We start from the raw sequence: 27,234 nt of genomic DNA on the forward strand, positions 1-27,234 counted from the left end.
ACTTTGTAATTTAACCTCTTTTTCCTGATGTTTCTTTCTTTTCTTTTCTTTTTTTCATGAAAGTTTTTTCATACAACATAAAATTAGTTTATAAAAAGATTCATTAATTAATAATGACACATTAGAAAATATCTTCTTTTTTTTAAAAAAATTAGAAACTAATATCTTTTATTTTATAAATTAAATTTCTTTTTTTATAGGACAAAATTAAATTTATTTTCAACCTTGGTGCATAATTTAGCAAATTCTTTAGGCTTTAATGGTGGAAAAATTATTTCGATATTTGTAAATACATCATACAAATAAATATATAATTTAAAAATAGAAAAATTATTTTAAATGACAAGACAACTGAAAGTATTTATAAATAGTAACAAAATATCATAGTGACCACAATTGTAGTATATTGCAGATAGATAGAGAAAATTTGCTATATTTATAAATATTTTAATTCATTTTCTTATATTTGAAAACAACCTTATGAGAATTGTTTTTAAAAAAAGAAAAAAATAATAAAATCATGTACCTATTTAATATTGATATGGAATTCTTTTTTATTTATGCTTATCAATTATAGATTAAAGATAAACCATTTTTATAGTACTACTTTTCTATATGTGTGTTCCATGTGATTTTTGTTGATATATTTGCCTCCTTTGCTCATTTTTTTTTTTATAAAAAAAGATCCATTATAAAATGGTTAAAAAGTAATAATAGCAATAAGAAAGACCTTAAAATCATAGAAAACCTATGCATTTGTGATTAGATACATGAAAAAAAAAATATTTTTTTTAATAGTAGTAAGAATTTAAGAGTTATGAAACTTTTATTTCAATTTTTTTTAATTTTCATGAAATATCATTAATTTCTTTAGAATAAATAAAATGAAAAATTGTTTACATTCATTAATTTTATTTTTCATTTATTCATCAATGATTATAAAGTATTTAAGCACTAAAAAGTGCTCATATAATTGTTTTAGTTAAACTTAGATGTGCAAAGAACTTCTTTTTTTTTTTTTTTTTTTTTTTTTTTTTAAGTTGGGTATATATTTAGTTAAAAAAATAGGATATTTAATTTTCTTTATTGCTGTAACTTCTTTAAACAATAAAGATTATTATCTAATAAATGCAATAAATAAAAGTATAAAAATGACAAAGATGATAATGAGAATAAGAAGAAAAAAATCTTAATTTAATTGTATTTTTATATATTTTTTATAACAAATATTTTAATATTAAAACTCTTATTTCATTTGAAGAAGTGAGATGTAGTATTTCAAAATAGAGAAATATGACATTTTGAAGGAAAGAGATAAATATAAAGACCAAAAAAAAAAAGAAACAAATATAATAAATAATGACAATAATAAAAAAAAATTCCTATAAAAACAAAAAATTACATTATGTTTGTCATTCATAAGTGTCTTTCATTTATGTTTGAATGAGAGAGACATTCCTATGTTTGTCATAAATGTCTTTCACTGATAACTGTTTATATGAGTACTGGTAAATAAGTTTTATTTATGTTGTGGATGGGCCATTAGTACATCTATCCGTAATATACTGCATATGCATATATTAGTGAGCATTGAGCAATTTTATATGTATGATTATTTAATTATTTGATATTTCTATTATCGATTCAATGTTTTTTCGACTATGGATCTTAGTTTGGATAGCGTTAGAGATATGATACCACATCTGTCAAAAAGAACATATTGGTTGAACTCAATGAATCTAAAAACATAAAATATAATTGAAATTGTCTACAAAATAAGCTCTTAAATGCTGGTTGATATAGTCTTTCTTTCTTATAAAATGGTTCGATAAAATTTTAAATATAGAAAAATTAACTAACTTATTTACAATTTAGTCTTTAATTAGCTAACTTATTTATAATTTAGTCTTTCTTTCTTATAAAAAGTTAAGAATAAAATTTCAAATATACAAATATAGGCAGTGAAATTTTATTATATTTGAAATTATTTCTAGCAATTTTTCCATTTTGTCAGTATTAAAAATAATGTTATAGTATGAAAAAGGGTCGATTGGATAAATGACTAAAATAAAATGATATTTTTAAAAAATGGTCAAAACAGTTTCAATTTGCAAAAATGGCCGAACAACTATTTTTTTTACTTTTTAGAATATAAAATAGACAAATATACCCTTATTTTCCAATCCTTACAATTTTGATTTTTAAACCAATCTAGTAAATAAAAAATAAAATATCTAAATCTTAGTTACCCGACTAAAAATCTCCTAAAATTTCTAAATTTGAGATAATATACTAATTAAACAAATTAAAAAAAAATGATGTTTAAAAAAAAAACTCATGAGATTCGGTGTTCATGATAGCCTCTAAAGAAAGTAAAGTAACCTACTAAAAAGTGGGCCACACAAATACTTTGTAACAACTAAAATTTTGTAGGTTAATTCTTACAAAAAAAAAATGAAATCAATCGCCATACAAATACTTTGTAACAATAAATTAAATCTTTTGATGGAAATACTATATTAGGCAAAATGATTTTCTATTAGATAACTTAGTGTATGATATTTGTAAGACATTGAAAATCTTAAATGTTGGAATAACAAAAGGTAAATAAATAGTGTAAAGAAGACTCTAATAGATTTAGAAAAACATGTAAATACTTAATATTTGCACATTTAAAAATCACTTAAAATCTTAAAAAAAAAAAAAAATAGTGCATGCAAATACTCGATATTTGTAATTCATAAAAATCTCGAGGGTTAGAATAACAAAAACCAAGAGAATAATGTAAAGAAGAGTTTAATAATTTGAGATAAACATGCAAATACTTAGTATTTACAATGTTCCAATGGAAATCTTCTATCAAGAACACATTTTATTTCTAGAGAGAGAAACCAGATGAGATTAGGAGAGCTTTCGGGCCCTCAAATTTGTCCAACCCTTCAATTTGTCCACAATCAAGCATCTGACAAAAATATTCAGTGATCACGGTGTACTTTTTAATTTTTCCTTGACCCTACAGAACCCAAACTACTCATCTTACTCCATGCTATTGAAAACGATCAGCAAAATAATATATTGATGAAAAAAGGTTGGGGTTATCCACATCGACTTTCCTATTGGATATTATCCTATATTGTTAGTCGCTAGCATTGTTTTCTTTTGATAGAGTGTATAAAATTTGGCCTTAAGATTATTCATCAAGAAAGAAGATGAAGATAGGTGGAAAATTATACAAATAATACACTAAGGGAGCATTTGGTCTACTGGGTGGAATTAATGTGAAATTTGGATATGTGTTGATGCCAACGACAACAGACGATAGAGGTAACCAGTGTAAGGCAAACTAGGAATTTATTGAAGACGTTTTTTTTTTTATTATTATTAATTTTTAAATCTCTAATATTTAAAAACAAATAATTAGCAATCAAATCTTAACAAAATCTAAGTTGGATGAGATATGCACTACAAGAAAAATGAGCTCTCCCGACGCCTAAATCGGTCGTCGGGAGCTCGATCATCGAGAGACAGGGTGTCTCCCGACGAAGTAAAACATCGTCGAGAGTTTTCCGACCCCGTAAAGAACCGTCGTACTTTTGCTGAGGTTCCAAAAAAGTTTATAGAATTGGCTAAGAGTCAATTGTTGGTAAATAATTATAAGTTTATTCTTTTAGAGTCAATTGTAGACTAAGAGTGATGAACATCATCTATGCTAATTCTTCCTTCATTCTTTTGTAGCCTCATTTCGAACTTGATCTATCCAGTCAATGACTTAACCATTTTATAGAACATCAAATACAAAACTCCTTCAAGGAATTTAGAGCAGATATGCACATACATTATAGGAAATGTGGAGATCCTCAGCAAGCACGTGCCAACTTGCCTAGCTGGCTTAAAAATAGGCCAGAAGATTGGTATTTTTTGTGTGACTGCTTTGAGAGTGAAGCATTTCAGGTTAAAATAATTTAGGGCATGTATCATTTACTGCATTTACTATTATAGAATATTTGTTATTTATTTATTTGTTGAAAGGTAGGAAATGTAGGAGATGAACAGGAAGAATAGAGAGAAATTACCGTTCGACCACGTGGGCGGATCGAAGTCATTCATGCAAATTCAGGCAGAGTTGCAGGAAAAGGAAGGTCGAGAAATAGGACATGTTGACCTATTTAGGGAACCACACTCTAAATGTGGCAAGTTCGTGAATGAGGCAGCTGAAAATGCACATGTAACCTTTTTTGTTTTATTATCGTGTTATTTTTAATTAGGTATGATTACTACATTATTTAGTTGTCTAATATGTTGCTATCCTACAATTATGGTAGCAAAGTAGTTAGCTATCCTGCAATTATGGTAGCAAAGTAGTTATGTCTTAAGTAGCTTTATGATAAAGAATTGTTGGCTATCCTGCAGTTATGGTAGCCAAACAACTAAATTTTGATGTGCTTTTTGTCGTTTTGTGTGTTTTTGTGTGTTTTTTGATGTTTGGGAGGTTTCATGTTTGTCGTGGGGGTGGGTAGAGTTTGATTATACTCGTTTTGTCGTTGAACTTGGAGTTCTTGTGTGTTTATGAATGTTTATGAAGTTCTAATATGTTATGGAGGTGAGTTGAGATTGATTTAAACCATTTTGGGGAGAAAGTTTGAGTTTTATGTGTGTTCATTCTTGTTTATGAAATTTGTGTATTTTTTGATGTTTAGAAGTTTTCATGTTTGTCGTGGGGGGTGGGTAGAGTTTGATTATACTTGTTTTATCGTTGAATTTGGAGTTCTTGTGTGTTTATGAATGTTTATGAAGTTCTAATGTGTTGTGGGGTAGGTTGAGATTGGTTTAAACCATTTTGGGGAGAAAGTTTGAGTTTTATGTGTGTTCATTCTTGTTTATGAAATTTGTTTGTTTTTGTGTGTTTTTTTATGTTTGGGAAGTTTCATGTTTGTCGTGGGGGTGGGTAGAGTTTGATTATACTTGTTTTGTCGTTGAACTTGGAGTTCTTGTGTGTTTATGAATGTTTATGAAATTCTAATGTATTGTGGGGGTAGGTTGAGATTGGTTTAAACCATTTTGGGGGGAAAGTTTGAGTTTTATGTGTGTTCGTTCTTGTTTATGAAATTTGAGTGTTTTTTGATGTTTGGGAGGTTTCATGTTTTTCGTGGGGGTGGGTAGAGTTTGATTATACTCGTTTTGTCGTTGAACTTGGAGTTCTTGTGTGTTTATGAATGTCTATGAAGTTCTAATGTATTAGGAGGGTGGGTTGAGATTGGTTTAAACCATTTTGGGGAGAAAGTTTGAGTTTTATGTGTGTTCATTCTTATTTATGAAATTTGTGTGTTTTTTGATATTCGGTAGGTTTCATGTTTGTCGTGGGGGTGGGTAGAGTTTGATTATACTCGTTTTGTCGTTGAACTTGGAGTTCTTGTGTGTTTATGAATGTTTATGAAGTTCTAATTTGTTTGTGGATGTTTTATTTATGAAGTTTGAACGTGTTGTGGATAGATGATGACATTTGAATGTTTTTGTTTTATTGTAGAATGTTGTTCGGAGATGAGGTTAGACGATTGTTCAAGGTGTTGTGTTCCAGACGTATTCCAGACGTTGTTTTCATTTTATGTCTTCTATGTATTTGTGAAAACAAATTTCTTTTATTTAGTATCGACTTTGTTTTATTCTAGGATATTGTAATTATTTATTTATTTATTATAGTATGGACTTTGTTTTCATTGTTTTATTTATTATGTGAATCTATTTAATTGGTTAATTATGTTTTACAAGTTATTCCGATCAAATTTTAAAAAATCACAAATTATAAATTAAAAATATTTAAAAGAAAATTTTCAACTAATGAAGGAACTCCCTGCGCATATATTACTGCGTTGGGAGTTTTCGAACTCCAGACGGTTTGTTTCATGCGTCAGGAGTTCTAGAACAAGGCATCGAGAGTTAGTCGAGGAACTCCCGACGCCCTATACATGTATCGGGAGTTCCTTGACTAACTCCTGACACCTTCCTTTCATGCGTCGGAAGTCCTTCTCCCGATGGGTTTTTTCCGACGATTCATTATTCATTGGGAAAGGCTCTCCCGACACATTTTTCACCCTTTTCCGACGATTTGTGACGTCGGGAGAAGTTCGATTTCTTGTAGTGATACTTAATTTATGAGGAGATATATCGCACACGTAATTGAAGCAAGATTGAGAGGGCAAAATTGGAAAATTTAACTAGGGAGATAAGCCCTTGGCCATAAATTAGAATTCAAAAAATGACCATTTTTCAATTGGGTGTTTCATTTTGGCCATTTCATTTAATTTCTCAAAAAAAACAAAAAAATGATGACCCAAAATGGCATCCGCAGTTTTTTTTTTAAAAAATTATTTGTTTTGTACAAGAATTATGGAAATGGGAAACTGAATCTTCAACCTCTAAAAAGTTCATATCAACTAAAGCTGACACGGTTTGGAACACAATTTTTCCATTAAATAACAATCAAACAAAACTCTTATTAAACACAATAGTTAAATTCGAACTATAGTATTACATCTGTAATATAGATCATACAATATAATCGAAAGAGTCTTTACCTATCCATTTTCCATCTATCTATTTCCCCCAAATTTTTGGTATAAAAATAAAAGTGTACTAAAAAAATTGATTATAATAATTTATGGGTTTAAATCTTATTTTGATTCTCTGAGTTTGAATCTTGTTCTATTTTGGTCCTTAAACTTTCAAAAAACTTCATTTCTAGTTCTTGAACTTTAAAGTATTTACTTTGATCCTTGCTATTATGATTATATTAACTTCTAAACATAATGATGAGATGACTTGTATTTTTTTTATGGTTGGGTGACCAAATAAGTTATTCATGCTAAAAAAATCTAGGGTTTTAGTTTTGAATTAGGTGGTAAAATAATTTTCTATAAGAGATCTTAAAAGTCATTTTGCGTCAAACATTTTGGTTGTTCACTAGACACGTTGATTGCTGATATTTTACTTCACCTTCATTTTGTTCAACCCATGCTAGATCCAATTTCATTCTTAAATATATTTTATCTTTAAAATGTTAACATAGTCCTAACAATAGAAACCAAAATAAACACTTTCTAAAAGTTCAAGGTCTTAAATAGATGTTTTTAAAAGTTTAAGAACCAAAATAGAATAAGGTTTAAAGTTTAAGGACTAAAATAGGATTTAAACCTCATTTATGTATCCAAAACTTATGTGAGTACTTTTGGAATTCTATAATTTTGAAACACTATTATGAATTGACATGAAAAAAAACTTTAAAGTTCTAATGAAATGTAACATAACTTATTTATATAACTTTTAAACTCTATTACCATTGATAGATTTTGCTATATTTATAATTCATTAAAAATAATACTATCAATTTAATTATTAGCTATAAAAGTATTTTCCATTGTAATTATCCTATATTTTATTTTGGTTCCTAAGATATATTTAGTTGACAGTCATAATTGTGTTTTATGTTTTCAGATTCATTGATTTCAAGAAATATGCGTTTTAACAAACAATCTAGATTCTATTTCTAAAAAATGGTTTCAAATTCTATAATCCAAAAAATATAAATTTTGAAAGCAATATTTTTATGCTGCTGTTGTATCTAAATTTTGAATTTTGAATTTTAAAACGTAGAATTATATTAAATAAAGATAAATGGTATAGAAATACAATATTCATGATACAAACACATTTCATTTTTATTCACGATACAAACTCAATTCATTAAGTTCAAATATGTATTATAAATTATATAATATAAAAAATAATTATATAAGAAAATTAACATAAAACATGTTCATAAATTAATTAATGGGCTTCTTGCAGATTTGGCAAAATAAGCTTAAAAAATTAGGTTCATTGCTCAAACTTGTTAATTTTGAAAAACTAGCAAAAAGCAAGCTCAACCCACTTGATGTACTTGATATATTTGATATACCTGATACACTTGATACCTTTGATACACTTGACACACTTTTGATATACACTTGATACAATACCAGAATATACGCTTGATATACTTGATACATTGCTGATGTCAAGGAAGAACAAATTGCCTCGTCAGCAGATGACAAGGAGCCATGTAGAAGCTGATATAAATGCTCTCGTTGGTGTGTATGCTCTCGTTGGTATCGCTGGTGTCACTGATGCTGATGTGTATGCTCTTCTAACAACCTCTGCCATATAATTATTCTCTACCAGCTGTACAGAAGATTCGTTAGTTATTTTTTGTCCTTATTCTAAAACCTAAGTGTATATATCTATACATCACTACCCTGTATTACGTGTGGGGAAAAGATTTAATATACGAAATCAAATATACAGAAAAGGGAATAGAAATTGCTCTCCCAGATCTTCATCTTCTGGGGTAACTTTTTCTTCTTCAAGCTTATCTCATACAGCTGCTCGACTTGGTATCAGAGCACCAGGTAAGCTATGGAAAATCAACCCTCTACAAACTTTTTCTCACCTATTTTTTCTGGAGCTACCAGCAGTGGAATCATCACAGGTCCTCCTCTAAATCAACTTCTCAACCAAGTGACATCCATCAAAATGGATAGGTCGAACTTCTTGCTTTGGCAGAATCTTGCATGGCCAACTCTAAGAAAATATAGATTGGAAGGTTATCTAACTGGGGAAACTCCTTGCCCAGATCGTTTTATTCAAGTTCCAACCAGTGGTCGATCCGGTGAAAGCTCCAGTACAGATCCAACCACTGTCTCAATCCCTGATATCGAAATGCAATCAAATCCAGCTTATGATGCCTGGATAGCAGTGGATCAGCTTCTTTTGGACTGACTTTATAACTCAATGAACCAGGAGATAGCAACACAAGTGATGGGTTTTCAAACCTCCAAAGAACTCTGGGAAGCAATCCAAGAGTTGGTTGGAGTCCAATTCAGAGCTGAAATAGATTACCTCAAAAGAATGTTTCAGCAAACTCGCAAAGGCGCATTGAAAATGAGTGAGTACTTTGCTATGATGAAACATTTTGCTGATGGTCTTGCCCTTGCAGGTTCCCTCATCTCCTCCTCTTATCTGACTTCACAAGTGCTAGCTAGTCTTGATGAAGAGTATAACCCAGTTGTAGTAGCAATCCAAAGCAAAGGAACAACATGTTGGTCTGATCTGTAATCTGACCTGCTGTCATATGAGAAAAGGCTTGAGTATCAACTTATTGTTAAGACAGGAATTAATGGAATAGTTAATGACTCACTCTCACCCAGCCTACCCTCAGCCAACATTGTGCATAATCAGTCCAATCCTTCAGCACATACCCCTCGAAACTCTTATGGATATACACAACCACCAAATTTTAGGGGTGGAGGAGGTCGCAACAGGGGTCGTGGTCGTTGGAATAATGCATCCACAACTAGACCAACCTGCCAAACATGTGGAAAACTTGGGTATACAACTGATGTTTGCTACTTCAGATACAATAAGAAGTTCAACAACCTCAGAAAAACTCACAACCGTATTGAATGTACTCAACTCCCACCAAATCGAAGTCAACAACAGAACACCTCTATTCTTCTTACTCATTCAGCGGTAGCTTCACCTGAGTCAATTGCTGACCCCAACTAGTATGTAGACAGTGGGGCGTCCTCACACATCACCAGCAATCCAAGCTTCCTCCAATCCTCATCTGCCTACACAGGTAATGACAAAGTAGTGGTTGGAAATGGTAAATCCCTTCCTATATCTCGCTATGGATATAAAAATATACCTCCTAGTTCTGGTGTTCTGTCATTATTAAATATTCTTTATGTGCCTACCATAGTTAAGAACCTGGTAGTGAACTTGCCAAAGACAACAATATAGTGGTTGAATTTCATGCTGACTTTTATGTGATCAAGGACAAGGAGTCAGGAGTACCAATCCTGAAAGGCCGACTTAAAGATGGGCTATACCAGCTGAAAGATGTCAACCAGTCTATAAATAATGCACCACTTACTTTAAGATTGTCAGATGCTCGCTTGACTGCTCCATCCAAAGAGTTCTCATGTCAGTCTGCTTTTCAAACCAGCAGGACAGTAACCACAATCTTCTCCACAGGCGACTTGGTCATCCATCCCCCAAAGTTTTGTCAAAAGTAATTAGTGGATGTAACTTACAAATTACTGATAATAAGAAGTCATTTTGTCAGTTTGGAAAGTCTCATGACTTACCCTTTTATGACTCTCTTTCCCATGCAAGCACACCTTTTAAACTAGTGCATACTGATCTATGGGGGCCAGCCCCAATGCTTTCTGCGGATGGATATAGATACTATGTGTTGTTTGTTGATGACTGTAGTTGATTTACTTGGCTATACTCGTTAAAATAGAAAAGTGACACTGCAATTGCCTTTAAACACTTTCAAGCCTTTGTTCTTAATCAATTTAACAAATTCATTCACATGTTGCAAATGGATGGTGGGGGTGAGTACAAAACAGTGGCACATTTAGGTGATCAGCTTGGAATTCAAATAAGGGTTCTGCCCCTACACTTCAGCACAAAATGGTCGAGCTGAACATAAACATCGCCATGTGATTGAAACCGGTCTTACTCTCTTAGCACAGGCTAAGATGCCACTGCACCTATGGTGGTATGCCTTTTAAACTGCTGTTTATCTTATTAATTCCCTTCCATCTCCTATCCTTCAGGGTCACAGTCCCATGGAAGTGTTACTTGGAAGCAAATTGGACATACTATCTCTAAGAGTTTTTGGGTGTGTGTGCTATCCACACCTTCGTCCATACCAGCACCATAAGTTTGCCTTTCACAGTAGCAAATGTGTCTATCTTGGCCCTTCCCCAATACACAAAGGTCACAGATGTCTTACTGAGGATGGGAAGCTTATCATCTCTCGCCATGTTATATTTAATGAAGACAAATTTCCATTCCAAATAGGCTTTGCTAACCTTCAAATCTCTACTCCCACAAATATAGCTCCATCAATCTCCACATGGTTCTCTTCACCTCCTGTCCATCCATCCTCTTCACAACCCTTACCTGAAACAAATCCCTCTATCCAACCTCAATCTTCTCACACTTTTCCTACACCAGCCACAAGTTCACCTTCCCCACATCCTAGCCCATTAATGTCTCCTTCAACTACTTCTCAATCTCCTACAATGTCACCTTAACAACACCTCTACCCTCCCCTCCATAGCAATCCCTACAACTTACCACTCAACCCCTCATTGGCACTCATCCAATGATCACCAGAGGGAAGACTGGTATTTTCAAACCCAAGGCTTGGGTTGCTGAACGTATTGAAGACTTTACTCAGAGTGAACCAACTTCAGTCTCTCAGGCTCTTATAGCTCCACAGTGGCAAGAAGCTATGAATGAAGAACTTGCTGCACTGCAACATACAAATACCTGGTCACTGGTACCTCCTTTATCTGATCAAACTGTTGTTGTCATATCAAACGTGATGCTCAAGGCCTTGTTCAACGGTATAAGGTATGTCTTGTTGCCAAAGGGTTTCATCAACACCCTGGTTTTGACTATTTTGATACATTCAGTCCCGTTGTTAAGATGTCTACTGTTAGAATTGTACTTACTTTGGCAGTGTCTCATCACTGGCCACTTCACCAAATTGACTTCAATAATGCCTTTCTCAATGGCAAGCTGAAGAAGACTGTCTATATGTCTCAACCCTCGGGTTTTGAAAGCAAAACTCACCCACATTACGTTTGCAAGCTCAACAGAGCTCTCTATGGTCTCAAGCAGGCTCCTCGTGCGTGGAATGATGAACTCAAAGCGTTTCTTTGTCAACTCGGCTTCAAAGTAAGCTCCCTAGACATTTCTCTATACTATATTCATACCTCATCCTCCATCACTCTATTGCTAGTCTATGTAGATGATTTGATACTCACCGGCAGTGATCCAACTCACATCGATCATCTTGTTGCCCGACTGTATACACAGTTTTCTCTCAAAGATCTAGGACAGCTTAGCAAATTCCTTGGTGTCCAAATCTCTTATACACCCTCTGGCCTACATCTGCATGAAGCTCAATACATAACTGATCTTCTCTATAAACTAAACCTCAACTATATGAAACCTTGTCCAACCTCTGCAGTACTTGGCACCTCTCTGTCCCTGAGCATTGGAACACCCCTCCATGACCCATTTCTATATCACAGCACGGTTGGTGCTCTCCAATACCTCACTAATACAAGACCGGACATTGCCTTCATTGTTAATAAACTTAGCCAATTCCTCAAAGCTCCTACTAATATTCACTGGTCAGCTATCAAATGTGTGCTTAGATATCTTGCAGGGACTTTCCACTTTGGCCTAACCATCAACTGTGACACTTACCTCAATTTAACAGCCTATTATGATGCAGATTGGGCCTCAAATATTGATCATAGAAAATCTATAGCTGCTTATTGCCTCTATCTTGGATCGACTCTTATTTCTTAGTCATCTAAGAAACAAATGACAGTAGCTCGTTCCAGTACTGAGTCCGAGTATCGAGCTATTGCTCATGCTACAACCGAGATCATTTAGGTGAAAAATCTGTTAACCGAGATTGGTTTCTCTCCAAAGGGTATACCTGTTCTCTGGTGTGACAACATGGGTGCAGGTGCCTTAACAGCCAACCTTGTCTTTCACGCATGAACTAAGCATATCGAAATAGATGTGCACTTCATCCATGACCTTGTCCTTCAAGATCAACTTCATGTTAGACATGTACCCTCTGCAGAATAATTGGCAGATTACCTAACTAAGCCTTTACCCTTTGATATATTTGTCTACCTTCGAAGCAAGCTCGGACTAAAGGACTTACCCTCTCACTTGAGAGGGGATGTCAAGAAGAACAAATTGCCTCATCAGCAGATGACAAGGAGCCATGTAGAAGCTGATATAAATGCTCTCACTGGTGTATATGCTTTTGTTGGTGTGTATGTTCTCGCTGATATCGCTGGTGTGTATGCTCTCGCTGGTATCGCTGGTGTGTATGCTCTCGCTGGTGTCGTTGGTATGTATGCTCTTGCTGGTGTCGCTGGTGTGTATACTCTCGCTGGTGTCGCTGGTGTGTATGCTCTCGCTGGTGTCGCTAGTGTGTATACTCTCGCTGATGCTGATGTGTATGCTCTTCTAACACCCTCTGCCATATAATTATTCTCTACCAGCTGTACAGAAGATTCGTTAGTTATTTTTTGTCCTTATTCTAAAACCTAAGTGTATATATCTATACATCACTACCCTGTATTACGTGTGGGGAAAAGATTTAATATACGAAATCAAATATACAGAAAAGGGAAGATAAATTGCTCTCCCAGATCTTCATCTTCTGCTGCAACTTTTTCTTCTTCAAGTTGATCTCATACAGCTGCTCGACTGCTGATACACACTTGAGCTATTGATAGACACTTGATTCACTTGATATACTATTGATATACAGTTGAAAATGACTGGTTATTTAAGTGTTTAAAAAGATCACAAAAATGATGTTTTTGAAACACTTTTTTCTCTAGTTATTCCAAACACGTCCAAATTATTAAAATGAGTATACTAAATTGAGTGTTAATGAGATTTAGGTTGAATATCCTTAGCCTATTGTACATTTGTACTTAAAAATGAAAGAAACAATATCGTTTAAAAAGGGGAAAAACACTACAAAAGGGATAAAAAAATATATAGTAAATATAAAAATTAAATTGAGTAAAAACTAATATTGCTACAAACAAAAAATACAAAAAGTATACAAATCAATAAGAAAAAACACAACCGATAAACTTTAATTGTGGTATATTAGTTGATTGATATACCAAAAAACGTGGGTTTGTTAAAAGGGCAAAATTGGAATACAAAATAAACTAAAACTTAAATTTGAGAATTTTGTCATATCTACAATTTTCCATATGTTAAAGAGACACCCGTAATTATATATTTTGGATTTGTTTTTTTTTTTTTTGAAAGGTATTGTAATTAAAGTGTGGGGTGGGGGAATCGAATCTCAAACCTTGAGGTCGATAGTATGAACACTAAGCCAGTTGAGCTACGCTCTTGTTGGCATATATTATATATTTTGGATTTGCCACCCATTGCAAATTCCCTTAATTAATGATAGTTTATAGTCAACCTAATATTTAGTGGATAATTACAACGAGTTTTGTGGTTTATAAATATAGTATTAAACACATTTAAAACGATTATTTGAATTGGAATCCAATTTATGAATTTGCTACCAAACACACATATATAAAAACATGAAATATAACTCTTTTTTCATTGAATCTCTTGTTTCCATTTTTTTTTCAAATCTCTTACCAAACATGCCATAAAATTTCAAATATATTCTATTTTGTTTATTTTGATCTTTAAATTTTAGGTTATCCTATTATAGTCCTGAAACTTTTTAAATGTCTTTTAGTCACTAAACTTTTTTAAAAAAATAATTTTATCCATACCTCTATAATTTGATTTTAATAAATTAATCACAAAACCTAAAGTATAATTTTAAGTGTGCTACTAAACAAAAAAGTTCTAAATTATGTGTAACATGGTAACATATGCATGTATTCAAACCACATGGATTAAAAATCGAATATTGAATAAAAAAAATTTTATGAAAAAAAGTGCAATAATAAGAACCAAAATAGTTAAATTTAGGTCTCATTTGATAATTGTTTAGTTTTTTATTTTTTGTTTTTGAAAATTAGGTCTATTTTTTTCCAATTTTCTTACCATAATGAGTTCATATTTCTTAGGTAAAATAGTTGAATTTTTAGTCAAAATTAAAAAACAAAAACAAGTTTTTAAAAGGGTTGTTTTTAAATATAGAAAAATAAACCAAAATATTTACAAATTATGACAAAATTTTGGAACTATCAATGATAGACGCTGATAGACGCTGATAGATACTTATAAACTTCTATCAGTATTTATTAGTGATATTGATAGACACTGATGGAAGACTATCAGTGTCTATTATTGATAATTTGAAAATTTTGCTATATTTTATAAATATTTTCAACAGTTTTACCATTTGAAATAATTTTCCTTTTTAAAAACTACTTTTAGTTTTCAAAACTTGATTTGGTTTCCAAAAACATGGGTAGAAAGTATATAACAAAAGAACAATTTAGATTTAGAAGAGATGTTTATAGGTTTAATTTTCAAAAACTAAGAACTAAAAAACAAATGGTTACCAATTGGGATATTTTTTTTAAAAAAAAGTTTTCTGTATGTTGGTTTTCTTCTATGGATTAGACTGAAACAAAACTCAAATCTCAAATGTGAAAGAAAAACATATGAATCTAATATAGAACACACAAGTCAAACACAATGTTATAATCATACAATGACAAAAATGCAAAACTAAAAGATAAAAAGAGGTAGAGAGCCACAAAGATTGGTAACCCAAATTCGATGCAATATTCACCTACTCTGAGGGACGATGTGTTTGATGAAAAGAAACTTCATTAATATAAGAGTTAAACGATTGCAACAAAAAGTATTTGTTTGTTAGATTTCTTCTACAGTAACTAACATACAATTCACTCGGTAGTGCTTAATTTAGACTCCCTCCAAACTTGAGATCTTCTCTCTACTACTACAAAACTCTTTCCAAGTCTTTTGAGATCCCTTCAAATAAACTCACTTAATCTCCCTTTAAGTATGAGAACACATCAATACACACAAACTTAGACTCCCTCAAATATAAAAAACGCTCTTAAGCCCAGTCACAATGACTCTTGGCAACAACCTCATAATGAGGTTCACATGATTTTCTTTGCAATGAAACTTAAAGCACAAAAATAATTCCCATACATTAAAGGGCTAATCCTTAAAAGAACAAAGCACTTGATATATATTAGCTGCTTCAACATACAAGAATCTTCTTCGCAAGAGATATGGAAAGCATCATTTGCAAATCCGAAACATACAAGTAAAGTATTTTCGGATGAAAACTACATAATATAGAACAAAGTACTTGACATCCATCCAAACAAATTAAGACAGGGAACTGCAATAACAATAAAATTGTAACATTTTGAACTTTAGGGACCAAATTGAAATTATACTTAAAATTTAAGGACAAAAAATGTAAATTTTCCGTATAAAAATATTGGAAACAAATACGACATCCTTTAATCGTAGTCCACCAACGTTGAAAAATGAAAATAATGTATATGGTGTAGCATGCCATACCTGTATGCATATGATTCTTGTGAGTTAGTCAACTTGAAATATCATTAAAACTTTGCATTCAGACCTCTCTTTTTCTATACCATCTTTGCTTGTGCGTGTGAATTTATTGCTTATCATTTTATGCCCTTTTAAGAGATTTATATTTAAATTAATGTTTTGGTTCTAAGAAAATACACCACACAACCACAAAATAACATTAAATTAAAGCCATCTCTTTTGCTTCAAATTTAATGTTTTTATTTTTCCTCTTTTTGCATTGCAAACCCCTAACCTTTGCTTAGCCTAGCAGCATGCCTTAATTTCCCTCAAGTCAGCTCCTTCATAGAGACACAATAATATTTCAAAAAATCCCTGATTTACCCCTTTGACCTTTTGAGTTATGACATTGATTAATTAAAATTATGTAGAAAACAAGTTTTGTGAAGTGTCCCAAAGCAATGAAAACCTTCTTTTTTAATTAATTTTTAGGGTTATTGACCTAGAATTCATCAACACTCTTTTCCCTTCCTTTTACCCATCTTTCTCGCATTAAGTCCTACTATATACATCAAAGTCTCCCTCCCCTAACTTCCTACCCCCTCTCTCTAAAAAAAAACTCCCATTTTCGAAAAAATCGAATCGATCAACATACGCTTTTTCTCTCCGAAACTTCCACAGGCAAAGCCATGGAAGTTAAGAAAGTAATGCTCGTAATAGCCATAACCATGGCTATATCCATCACACTCACCATGAAGAAATTTGAAGAGTCGTCAACGACAACAACAACAGAAACAAAAACATATCAGGCAGAGACAACAACGACCGTCGCCGAAGACTCTTCGACGACAACGACAAAGTTGGAGCCGTCGGGAAGGCTGAGCCGAATCTTAGCGGAGAAAACGAGAAACCCTAGAGCGGCGAGCCATTGCCACAAGAACAGGAAGATGTGCGAGAAAATGCATGGAAAAGGGTGGGAATGTTGCAACAACAAGTGCGTGAACTTGATGAATGACAAGCATAATTGCGGAGGATGCAAGAAGAAATGCAAGTATACGGGGGAGTGTTGTCGAGGACAGTGCGTTGATGTTGCCTATGACAAGCGCCATTGCGGGCGTTGCGACAACCGTTGCAAGCGCGGTAAATTTTGTGTATACGGCATGTGTGAGTATGCATGATATATTCAAAATATTATTCTTAAGACAATTATTACAAAGGTTTCTTTTACCTTATCCATTATTTCAATGGATTATCTAATTAATCATCTTGAATTTTCTTGTTAACAAAAAAAAAAAAAAAAAGCAATTTGAAAAAGTTTCAAATACAATAAAAAAGAATCACATAATTTATTTATTGTGGTTCTTGTCAAAGTTGAATTAAAAATATATATTTAAAATAAGAGTGGTGTTATACAAAAGAAAAATAATTAAGTATTATTTTGTGCCATTGTTTTTTTTTTTTTTGGTTGATTAGGGAGGATTTATTTGTAACTAAAACATGTTATTACATGCTTCACAAGTATATATACCATTTTTTTGTTCTCATTTATCTTCATATTGTGTGATTTTCTTGTTTGATCTGGATGTGACAATTTTTTAAGGAATGAATAAATTTGTTATAATTTATTAGCTTAAATTTGTAGATTTAATTCTAATATAGAAACTACACAAACGTGGCCAAATGCAAAAATAAATTTTTTTTTTCTAATTTGCTTTCAATATGCATTGTGGAGAAACTGAATCTCCAACTTTAAGACAATATAAATTATGTGTACGAACATAGATACATGAGCATACTTAAATAGAATTAGAACTATAGACTTTACTAAATATTATGTATATTTCTTCCGTCTATAATATATGTCTTGTACATGATGTTATATTTGCATATAAAATGAGAATTAGAGAGAACAAAGAGAAACCTTATGTTTCAATTTTTTTTCTAGTAAATTTGATCCTATGGTAATTTGAAAAAAAAAATTAAAATTTAGATTAAAATTTAATCTCTATCACATATTTCATAAAACTCATAAATAATCTATATAGAAAGAATTATATACGATGATTTTATCAAATCATAGGAACTATAAATTTGGGGATCAAATTTTGTAAATTTATTTTAGTAGACCAACGTATAGAGTCGAATAGTTACTCTATTATTCTACGTTAGGTTCTAAAAAACTACAATTTTTTAATATTATTTGAAAAAATATATATTTTGAGATCGTAATAAGAAAATTTCAAAATTAAAATATTTGTTTCTTGTTAATCATATTTGGTTAACACTTAAAAATTATTATTTTTTAAGTTAACTTAAGAAATAGCATAAGAACAAATAAGCTTACTTTAAAAATTTTGAAAATATTATAAACATAAATATTATTGTACCTAAATTTCGATACCTACTTTCACTTCATTCAAATTTTTTATTCATAAAATGAAAAGAAGTCTAAAAAATTTTTTGGGATCCCCTCCTATAGAACCTCTCATAATGTCCCATATCTATATTAAATTAAAAATGATAAATCGACATATATTATATTTTACATCCATTCGCATGTTTGAATCTCTATTTCATCATTATTTAAATTTAAAAATATATACTTTTAAGAACTATATAAATACGAAATCAAATTAATAGACCATATGAATCGAAAAACTCGACTCCAATGGATAATATTTTATCTAGAAATAGAAAAAGAAAAACGGAAAAGAAAACTCTTTACTAATTAAAATTTAATTTTTAAATTTTGCTTTTGACAATAAATTATTTTTTACGTTTCAATTTCTAAAAGTAAGAATGAAAAAGTAATTCAAAAACTAATTTTCCTAATTTTTAAGATTTGGCTAGAAGTTGAAAAATGTTCGGGAAATCATATTGCAAATCGAAAATCTTTTGTTGTAACAATTTTTTTAAAATGAAAAATAAAATACATATTCAACAAGCTTCCAATTTATAATAATAATAATAATACTTTTGTATGAGAATTCCTTTTTTTTATATACATAAAATTAAAGGAAATTATTTCAAATGATAAAACTATTGAGAATATTTATAGATATAGCAAAATTTTAGAACTATCAACGATAGACGTTGATAGACAGTAATAGACTTCTATCAATGTCTATCAATGCTATATTTTGTAAATATTTTAGTTCATTTTTCTATATTTAAAAACAGCCCTAAAACTAATAAAAGAATAAAAAAAACCCACAAGGAGTACGTCGTTCAGAAAAATAAATATAGAACTTTTCTAGATTAACAAAGTCTAAAAAGAACAAACTTTTTTCAGAATGAAAGATCAAACCATTAATTTTTAAATAAATCTTATGAATTGAGCTATGTTTGATAATTCAAATAGCTTTTATATCAACTTCATTCTTAAGGTTAAAGGTTCAAATTTGTCTTATATTTTTAAACAAATTTAAGCGCAGATGTTCGGTCAAATGTATCATATAACTTTATGCCAATTGGATTAAGTAATAGGCTACAAATAGCTACTTGTTTAATAGGTAAAAAAAAAAAAAAAGTTCACATTAAAGGGTTTGCTTGCAAATGTGCTATTTATAGTATGCCTATGCGCCTAAGCCTAATTTTCATTACAAGCCAAAGTCCAAAATACTTTATTATTTTTTAATACCCAAAGGTCCAAATTTTAATTTCCACCAAATAAACAGTTGTTCTAAATGTTTGCTTTACGAAAAAAAGTAATAAAAATTGAAACGTAAAATAGAAGCTATACACAAAATATGATAATATTTATCAGCCAAGTTCTCCATCTTGAAAATTGCATGAAATCACATGCATTTTCCCTCGAAACATGCTCCTTCTCACATGTACTTTTACCTTAATATAAGGCAAAGCAAAAGAACAGACCCTTTTGCCATAACTTATATCTCAATGTTTCATTATTAGTACATATATTTATGCAGCTGTCCAATCACAAGTTATCACGTGACAAATTCTTATATATATATATATATATGATTGAAGGGATATATAAATAATGGATGCAACCTGGACTATACATCAACTAACATGAGTAACATTTAGGGTATGTTTAAGAGTGATTATAAAATATTCAAAGGTACATTTGATGATATGAGGATTGCATTTAAAAGTGTAAAATTGAATATTAAATTAATTTCTAGTGATTAAAGATGTGTTTTGGAGGGATTTTGAATATGACAGAAATAACTTTAACCCTTTTAAATTACTATCAAACATGCACTTAGTGATAATTGACATTTAGGGCCTGTTTGGCTTGATTCGAGATAAAAATATATTTCAAAAACTTATTTTTGTTTAACCACTTTTGATAAAAACTGTTTGAAATACATTTGAAAAACTATTTTGAGTAGTTTCGGAATACTCCAATTTCTTCTCAAATGATTTATTTTTTCAATTAAACACTTAAAAATGTATCGCAAATATACTCTTAATCTTAATAGTTCAGTCTTCTAAAATGTCAAAATCAAAAAGTCCATTTTTTTTCCTTTAATATAGTTTCTAGTTGCCCTTTGTTTGTTATGATATGCAAATGTGTATTGGGTTTTTTTAAAATTGTGTTAAAATTATTAGGTAAATTTTTAAAAATGGAAAAAATATATGGATACTAGTTTTACAAATACATATGCCTTGGACTTAATATTTCAAGTTTATCTTATCATATATGAAAATTAATTTTCTCTATTACAAAGTTATAGGGTATGTATCAAATGCATTTTTTTCTTTTACAATATCAAATGCATATTTATACTTACATGAAAACAGATTATTCATATTAAGTGAAGTAATAAGTGGTTTCTTAAACAAATTAATAATTATTTTTCTTAAAGTTTACAAATAGTTATTTAAGTAATTAACTTCTATTTGGACGAAAAAGAAATTAATTTTTAAGTTTAATATTAACCATGAGTTTAACTATTTCGTCTTTCCCATCATATTTTTATTTTTTGAAGAGACCATAAATACTTTTACCCAATTTCATAAAATATGTGAGATGGTTTTAATTTGTAATTTGTAATTCACGCAACTTCAATTTAGGATAATTGTTCTAAATTTGCTGAAAATATTTTCAAATATAGTAAAATGTTATTATCTATCAGTGATAGATCGTAATAGATCATAATAGACATCTATCACCGGTACTAATAGATGTCTATTACTGTCTATCACAAAAATTTATTATATTTGTGAATAAGTTAGCTCATTTTTCTTTATTTAAAAATAACCACTCAATTTCATTATATATTTTTATTGTACTAATGGTATTTGATATTTCCATTACACCCATGCTTTCAAATAGGAATTAAAGGAATTTTTTAATATTGTTTTTAAACATTTATTATAATTATATAATAAATTTGAAACTTAAATTATTACAGTTTTGTAGATCTCACATTTTGAGAATATTTCTCTAAATCTCGCATTTTCAAAATGCGAGAAATTTTATAATATTAAAAAAAATTATTCAGAATCGTTTTGAAAATACGATGATCAATTAAATTGGTTGGAGGCATGGTTTAGTGTTAGAGAGGCTTCTATTTTAATGCATTAAATCAATTGGATGCATTGTTTAAAAACTAAAATTGAAAACTAAATATTCATTTAAAACTCTATCTTAAAAATTGAAAACTTCATTAAAAATTATATCTTAAAAGTTGAAAACTAAATATTCATTAAAAACTCTACCTAACTTTAAGTGAATCTAAAGCTTAAAAGGATTTGATTTTAAAATAAATATGAAATTAACTTAGTTTTACGAGTGATTTTAATAGATTTAATTCAAAACTATTTTACCAAATGCAAATAACGATTAAAAATGTGAGGTGCTACTGAACAACAATATGAAATTGTGGAGATGTTTTAGAATAATTGTTTTACAAAATTTTATGCTTCTTCGCATTTTTAAAATGCGAGCATATGTGAATTCAATCCTCTTATTTTAAAAAATGTGAGGTTATGCTAAACAACAATATGAATAATGAATTTGATTTTATACGATAATGAATTTTATTATAACATTAACATATAGGGACTATTTAGGACGCTAAGTGAGATAGGATGTCTAAAGTTCACATGTTTGTGGCGTTCATATATCTATGAAGTTTATATATTCATATATTTGTGTTTGGGGTGCAAAATTATTTGATATGAGTTTATATATTTGTGTTTTGGATGCAGAATTGAGTTTATATATTTTGGGTTTCTAGTGCGTTTTTTGAATTCTAAATATCTGCTTTTATGATAACTATTTTTGTTTTGAATTTTTTTATTCAATAATTCGACACATCTTTATTTAAATAAATATTGATTGCAATTTTTTTCTTTTAATTTTTAAAGCTGAGTTTCTTTCTTTTTTCTTTTCTTTTTTTTTTTTTGGGTAGTGAACAACAATTAACATATTATATTTCTTGCAGAAATATGGTTAAATAAACTGAGAAACCAAAGAGAAATCAAAACTTTTTATTTCTAGCTAATTTTTCTCTATAACTTTCATTATCATCTTCTTCTTTTTCTTCTTTTTCTTCTTCTTCTTCCTATTGTTGCTCTTTATTTTTACTCTATCATGAATTTTTTTTAATTGAATCTACTCCATCATCTTAGCCGCCAATGGAATGTCACCACATTTTTTCAACAATTTCACTTTCAACTCCTCCAAATTTGGAGGATCATAGAGAACAAATCTCCATTTTCAATTATTCTTGCTAGAAAATGTTATAGGAAAATATATTCATTTTACGGTTTTTTGTTATTTCCATACTTTTCAATTACATACATATTTTTCGTTTAAATATTCTTATCACTCATTTGATATGTTAATTCAATTAAATACAAATATATTTACAAATTTTTACGTATAAATATTTCACCTAATGTAAACAAAATAATATTATTTATATAATCAACAATCCTACAACATACTTTTAAAGTCATCATTCTTATAATAGTCGAAAGTGGTTGTAGAAGTTGATTATTGAAGATGATTTTTGCTGGAGTTTGTAATCGGAGGTGATTGTTGGAGCCTGAAATTGATCGCATGAAGGTGATATTGGAATTGGTCGTCAGAGTTTGTCAATAGAGGTGTTTTTCGGAGCCCAAAGTTGGTCGCGCAAAGGTGGTCGTCGAAGTTGATTATCGAAGATGATTTTCACCAGAATTTGTAGTCGGAAGTGGTTGTCGAAGTTCGAAGTTGGTCACGTGAAGGTGGTATTAAAGTTGGTTATTGAAGTTTGTTGTCGAAAGTGGTTGTCGAAACCCCAAGTTAGTTGTCGGAGTTGCTCGCTTGAAGATGGCCATCGAAATTGATCATCGAAGGTGATTTTTATTGGAGTTTGTAGTTGGTGGTTTTCGGAGTTGGTCATCAGAGTTTTGTTGTCGAAGGTAGTTGCTAGAGTCTAGAATTGGTCATCGAAGTTAGATCACCAGTGTTGTCATCGGAGGTGGTTGTCGGATCCTCGAATTAGTCATCGAAGTTGGTCGCACAAAAGTGGTCGTTGGAGTTGTCATCGAAGGTGGTTGTTGGAGCCTGGAGTTGGTCGCCGGAGTTGTCATCGAAAGTGGTTGTCAAAGCTCAGAGTTAGTTCCCAGAGTGTGCCAGCAATAGTTACCAATAAACTTCTCTAATAGTTTTGTAATCTCTTTGATATTTTGATACTTGACATGTACATAAAGCATATATCTTATACTCTTTTTCTACCATTGCTTCTTCTCTTGGTTTGTTTTTCTTCCTATCTCAACTCTATCTAAAGTTTGGTTTCATATGGTATAGGTAAGTATATAATAGGAAAGCAACATATAACTCTCAAACCCACCACTTCCCCACAAATCTCTATCCTAGGATTTTAATTTTTAAAAATCCTATAATTATTCATTTGTTTCAAACGACCACATTTTTCACACATCCATAAGTTGGTTCATGTAAATGCACTATAAATAACATAAAAACTTATTCTTTTCAGCATCCGTTGTTACTAGCTACAATAAAACATAGCATTATTATGGCTTTGATTTCAGCCACCATTTTTACACTTATCCTTCTTGCTTGCATCTTACATTTATTACTATGCAAAATCAAGGCAAAAAATCTTCCTCCTGGTCCAAAAGGATTTCCCATTATTGGTAGCATCCATTTATTAAAAAAACTTGTTCATAGAGATCTTCAAAAATTATCTCAAACTTATGGTCCCATTATGCACATGAAATTAGGGTTTAAATCCACCATTATCATCTCTTCTCCTACTATTGCCAAGCTCTTCCTCAAAACCCATGACCCTATTTTTGCAAGTCGTCCAATTTCTCATACTTCCAACCAAATGTCTTTCAACAGAAAAGATATAGCCTTTGCTCAATTTGGCCCTTATTGGCATAATATGCGTAAAATATGTTCATTTCAATTGCTTACATCTCTCAAAATCGACTCTTTTTCATCAATTCGAAGGCAAGAACTTGGTTTGTTGATTGATCGTCTTCGAGAGGCTGCGAAAAATCGTAGTATTGTGGATCTTAATTCTCAAGTCTCTTCTCTTATTGCTGGTGTGATTTGTGTAATGTTGTTTGGGAAGAAATTTGTTGATGAGGAGTTTATGGCTGCAATACATGAAGTCACTTTCTTGGCTGGTGCTCTTAACTTGGGGGATTTTATTCCTTTTATTGCCTTTCTTGATCTTCAAGGATTAGGTCGTCGTTCCAAAGCTATTAGTAAGGCCTTTGATGGATTTTTAAACACGATTATCGAGCAACATGTCGAGTTTAAGGACCAAAATAACACTAAGAGTGGGCTTTTTGTGGATGTTATGTTGGATCTCATGAGGTCAGAAAAAACAAAGTGCCAAATTGATCGTACGAGTATCAAAGGCGTAATGTTTGTAAGTATATTTTAAAATTTCATTCAACTAAAGTTGGTAATTCGTTAAAGGTCCCATGCTGAAACGATGAAAATTCAAGTATTGAGTACTTACTCTTCTTATTGTCTATGAACTTTTTAATTACAACTTTTCAATAGAATAATTTATTTTTTAAAAAATAATCCATGGGAACCTTGACCTAGTCCATAAATTAAATGAGGAATTTTGTAGAAATAAGAATGAAATGGGGAGCGAGAACGGGGATAGAGAATTCATCCCCAACTCCGTCCTGCCCCATCCTGTGTATATCTCTATTGGTAATGTATGAAATCTAAAATTAATATCAACCCAAAAACGATGAACGTAAATAGATATATCATCTTTATCACAATCTTCATTACTTCGCTCACATGGAAACCATATTTTGTAGGACTTGATTGTTGGAGGAGTGGACAGCACAAGCACCATAATCAATTGGGCATTATCCGAGCTAATCAAGCATCCCCAAGTAATGAAGAAAGTCCAAAAGGAATTAGAAGAAGTGGTTGGTTTGAACAGAATGGTGGAAGAATCAGACTTGAACCAATTGAAATACTTGGATATGGTCATAAAAGAGACCTTCAGAATGCATCCACCAATTACATTAATCCCTCGCAAGTCCACCGAAGATTGCAATGTCAACGGCTACCATATTCCTAAAAATACACACATGTTGATAAATGCATGGGCAATTGGACAAGACCCAAGTACTTGGTTTCAGTCTCATAAATTTTTTCCAGAGAGGTTTGTTGATAGCCAAATAGATATCAAAGGGAAAAATTTTGAAATGATTCCATTTGGATATGGTCGAAGAAGTTGTCCCGGAATGCAATTAGCGATGACTTTGGTTCGATTGATTGTGGCTCAATTGGTGCATTGCTTTGATTGGAAACTTCCAAATGGTGCATTGCCAAGTGAATTAGATATGACGGAAGAATTTGGTTTAACTTGTCCTAGAGCTCAAAATCTTAGGCTCATACCTATCTATCGTGTTCGTATTTGAATTTATTTCAATTCAGTATGGATGTAATCGTTCTTTTATCTTTATGAAGAAAGTTAAAATATCATTTCGATCTCTGTACTTTAAGATTTGTTGAATTTTCGTATTTGTACTTTTGAATATTCAAAATTTTACAATCTTAAATTTAGTTTTTACTTTTATTTTATGGTGGATTTTTTTTTTTAAAAAAAATTAATTATCTATTAACATTCTTACATTAAATTTTAGAAACATACTCGTATATATGATAATTTTTTATTATTACTTCACCATTTTTTCTATTAAAAGGTTAACTTTGAGAGACTAAATGAAAGATTTATATAAATTTATAAAATTAAACAATTAAAAATTCAGAGATTAAAATTGAATAAATTATATAGTATAAGTATGGATGGAACATTATCGAGGCTTTCTATCAATCAAATAATATTTATATTTACTATCTAGCACTTCAACTAACAAGTAGTATCAGTAGCAAGACCAAGTCGAGTCACAGGGAGCCTAAGATAAAACCTTTTTAAGCTAAATCGGACTTTGTAAAACAATAAAAATGGAGGGGAGGAGTATTGAGTTTAAGATGACAGAAAAACTAAATTGCATGAATTTATAGTGCAAAAAGTAAGATAGATTGAGAGTGATACACGAGATTACATTCGCCAATTAAGAGGTTGTTGGGCTATCTATGAATTAATTCATTGATCTATCGTGCAAAGATTCATGGGTTTTCTAATTATCAAACCTAATTGACTATCTGGAAAAGTCAGACATATTCCTTAGGAAACACCAAACACGGATGTCGATTCCCAAATTAACTAAGTATTGTCATGCAAGCCTATTCACTTAGCTTAAGCCCATGGATTTATTAGAACATCATATTAAATTGACTAAATTTAACCTCACGTATTTCTATTCCCTAGGTTTTATTATCTTTCATTACTGGGTGATCCTAAGAAAGCTGGCCATTGAACCATAACCATAACTAAAACCCAACGCTATACAAATTGAACATGTCATGGTTACAATTACGAATAACTACAATATGCATAGTGCTGACGAACGAACATACGAATATTAACGATTAAGTTGTCAGTTTAATCTACTAGTATGCCCATCCTAGAAGTTCAATCAAGGAATAGAAAACGAGAAGAAACAAAGAACTCAAGAACAATACATGATAATCTCCTTAAACCATAGAAAATC

At 30.9% G+C, this 27,234-nt stretch overlaps 2 protein-coding genes across 2 annotated transcripts; both read left to right on the top strand.

Moving 5' to 3' along the window:
• The first annotated feature begins 16,764 nt into the window (after nucleotides 1-16,764).
• On the top strand, nucleotides 16,765-17,540 carry LOC120089976 (uncharacterized). Its single transcript, XM_039047431.2, has one exon. It carries the CDS (start codon nucleotides 16,836-16,838, stop codon nucleotides 17,322-17,324), a length of 489 nt encoding a protein of 162 aa, XP_038903359.2. The 5' UTR covers nucleotides 16,765-16,835; the 3' UTR covers nucleotides 17,325-17,540.
• Nucleotides 17,541-24,127: 6,587 nt separating this feature from the next.
• LOC150032436 (cytochrome P450 71AU50-like) lies at nucleotides 24,128-26,115 on the top strand. The gene is made up of 2 exons (XM_090306862.1): nucleotides 24,128-25,016; nucleotides 25,426-26,115. Exons 1-2 carry the CDS (start codon nucleotides 24,150-24,152, stop codon nucleotides 26,035-26,037), a joined length of 1,479 nt encoding a protein of 492 aa, XP_090162988.1. The 5' UTR covers nucleotides 24,128-24,149; the 3' UTR covers nucleotides 26,038-26,115.
• Nucleotides 26,116-27,234: the final 1,119 nt, after the last annotated feature.

This window comes from Benincasa hispida, chromosome 11, assembly GCF_027475165.1.
Source record: "Benincasa hispida cultivar pf3 chromosome 11, pf3_genome.v1.1, whole genome shotgun sequence".
Classification (NCBI taxonomy): Eukaryota; Viridiplantae; Streptophyta; class Magnoliopsida; order Cucurbitales; family Cucurbitaceae; genus Benincasa; species Benincasa hispida.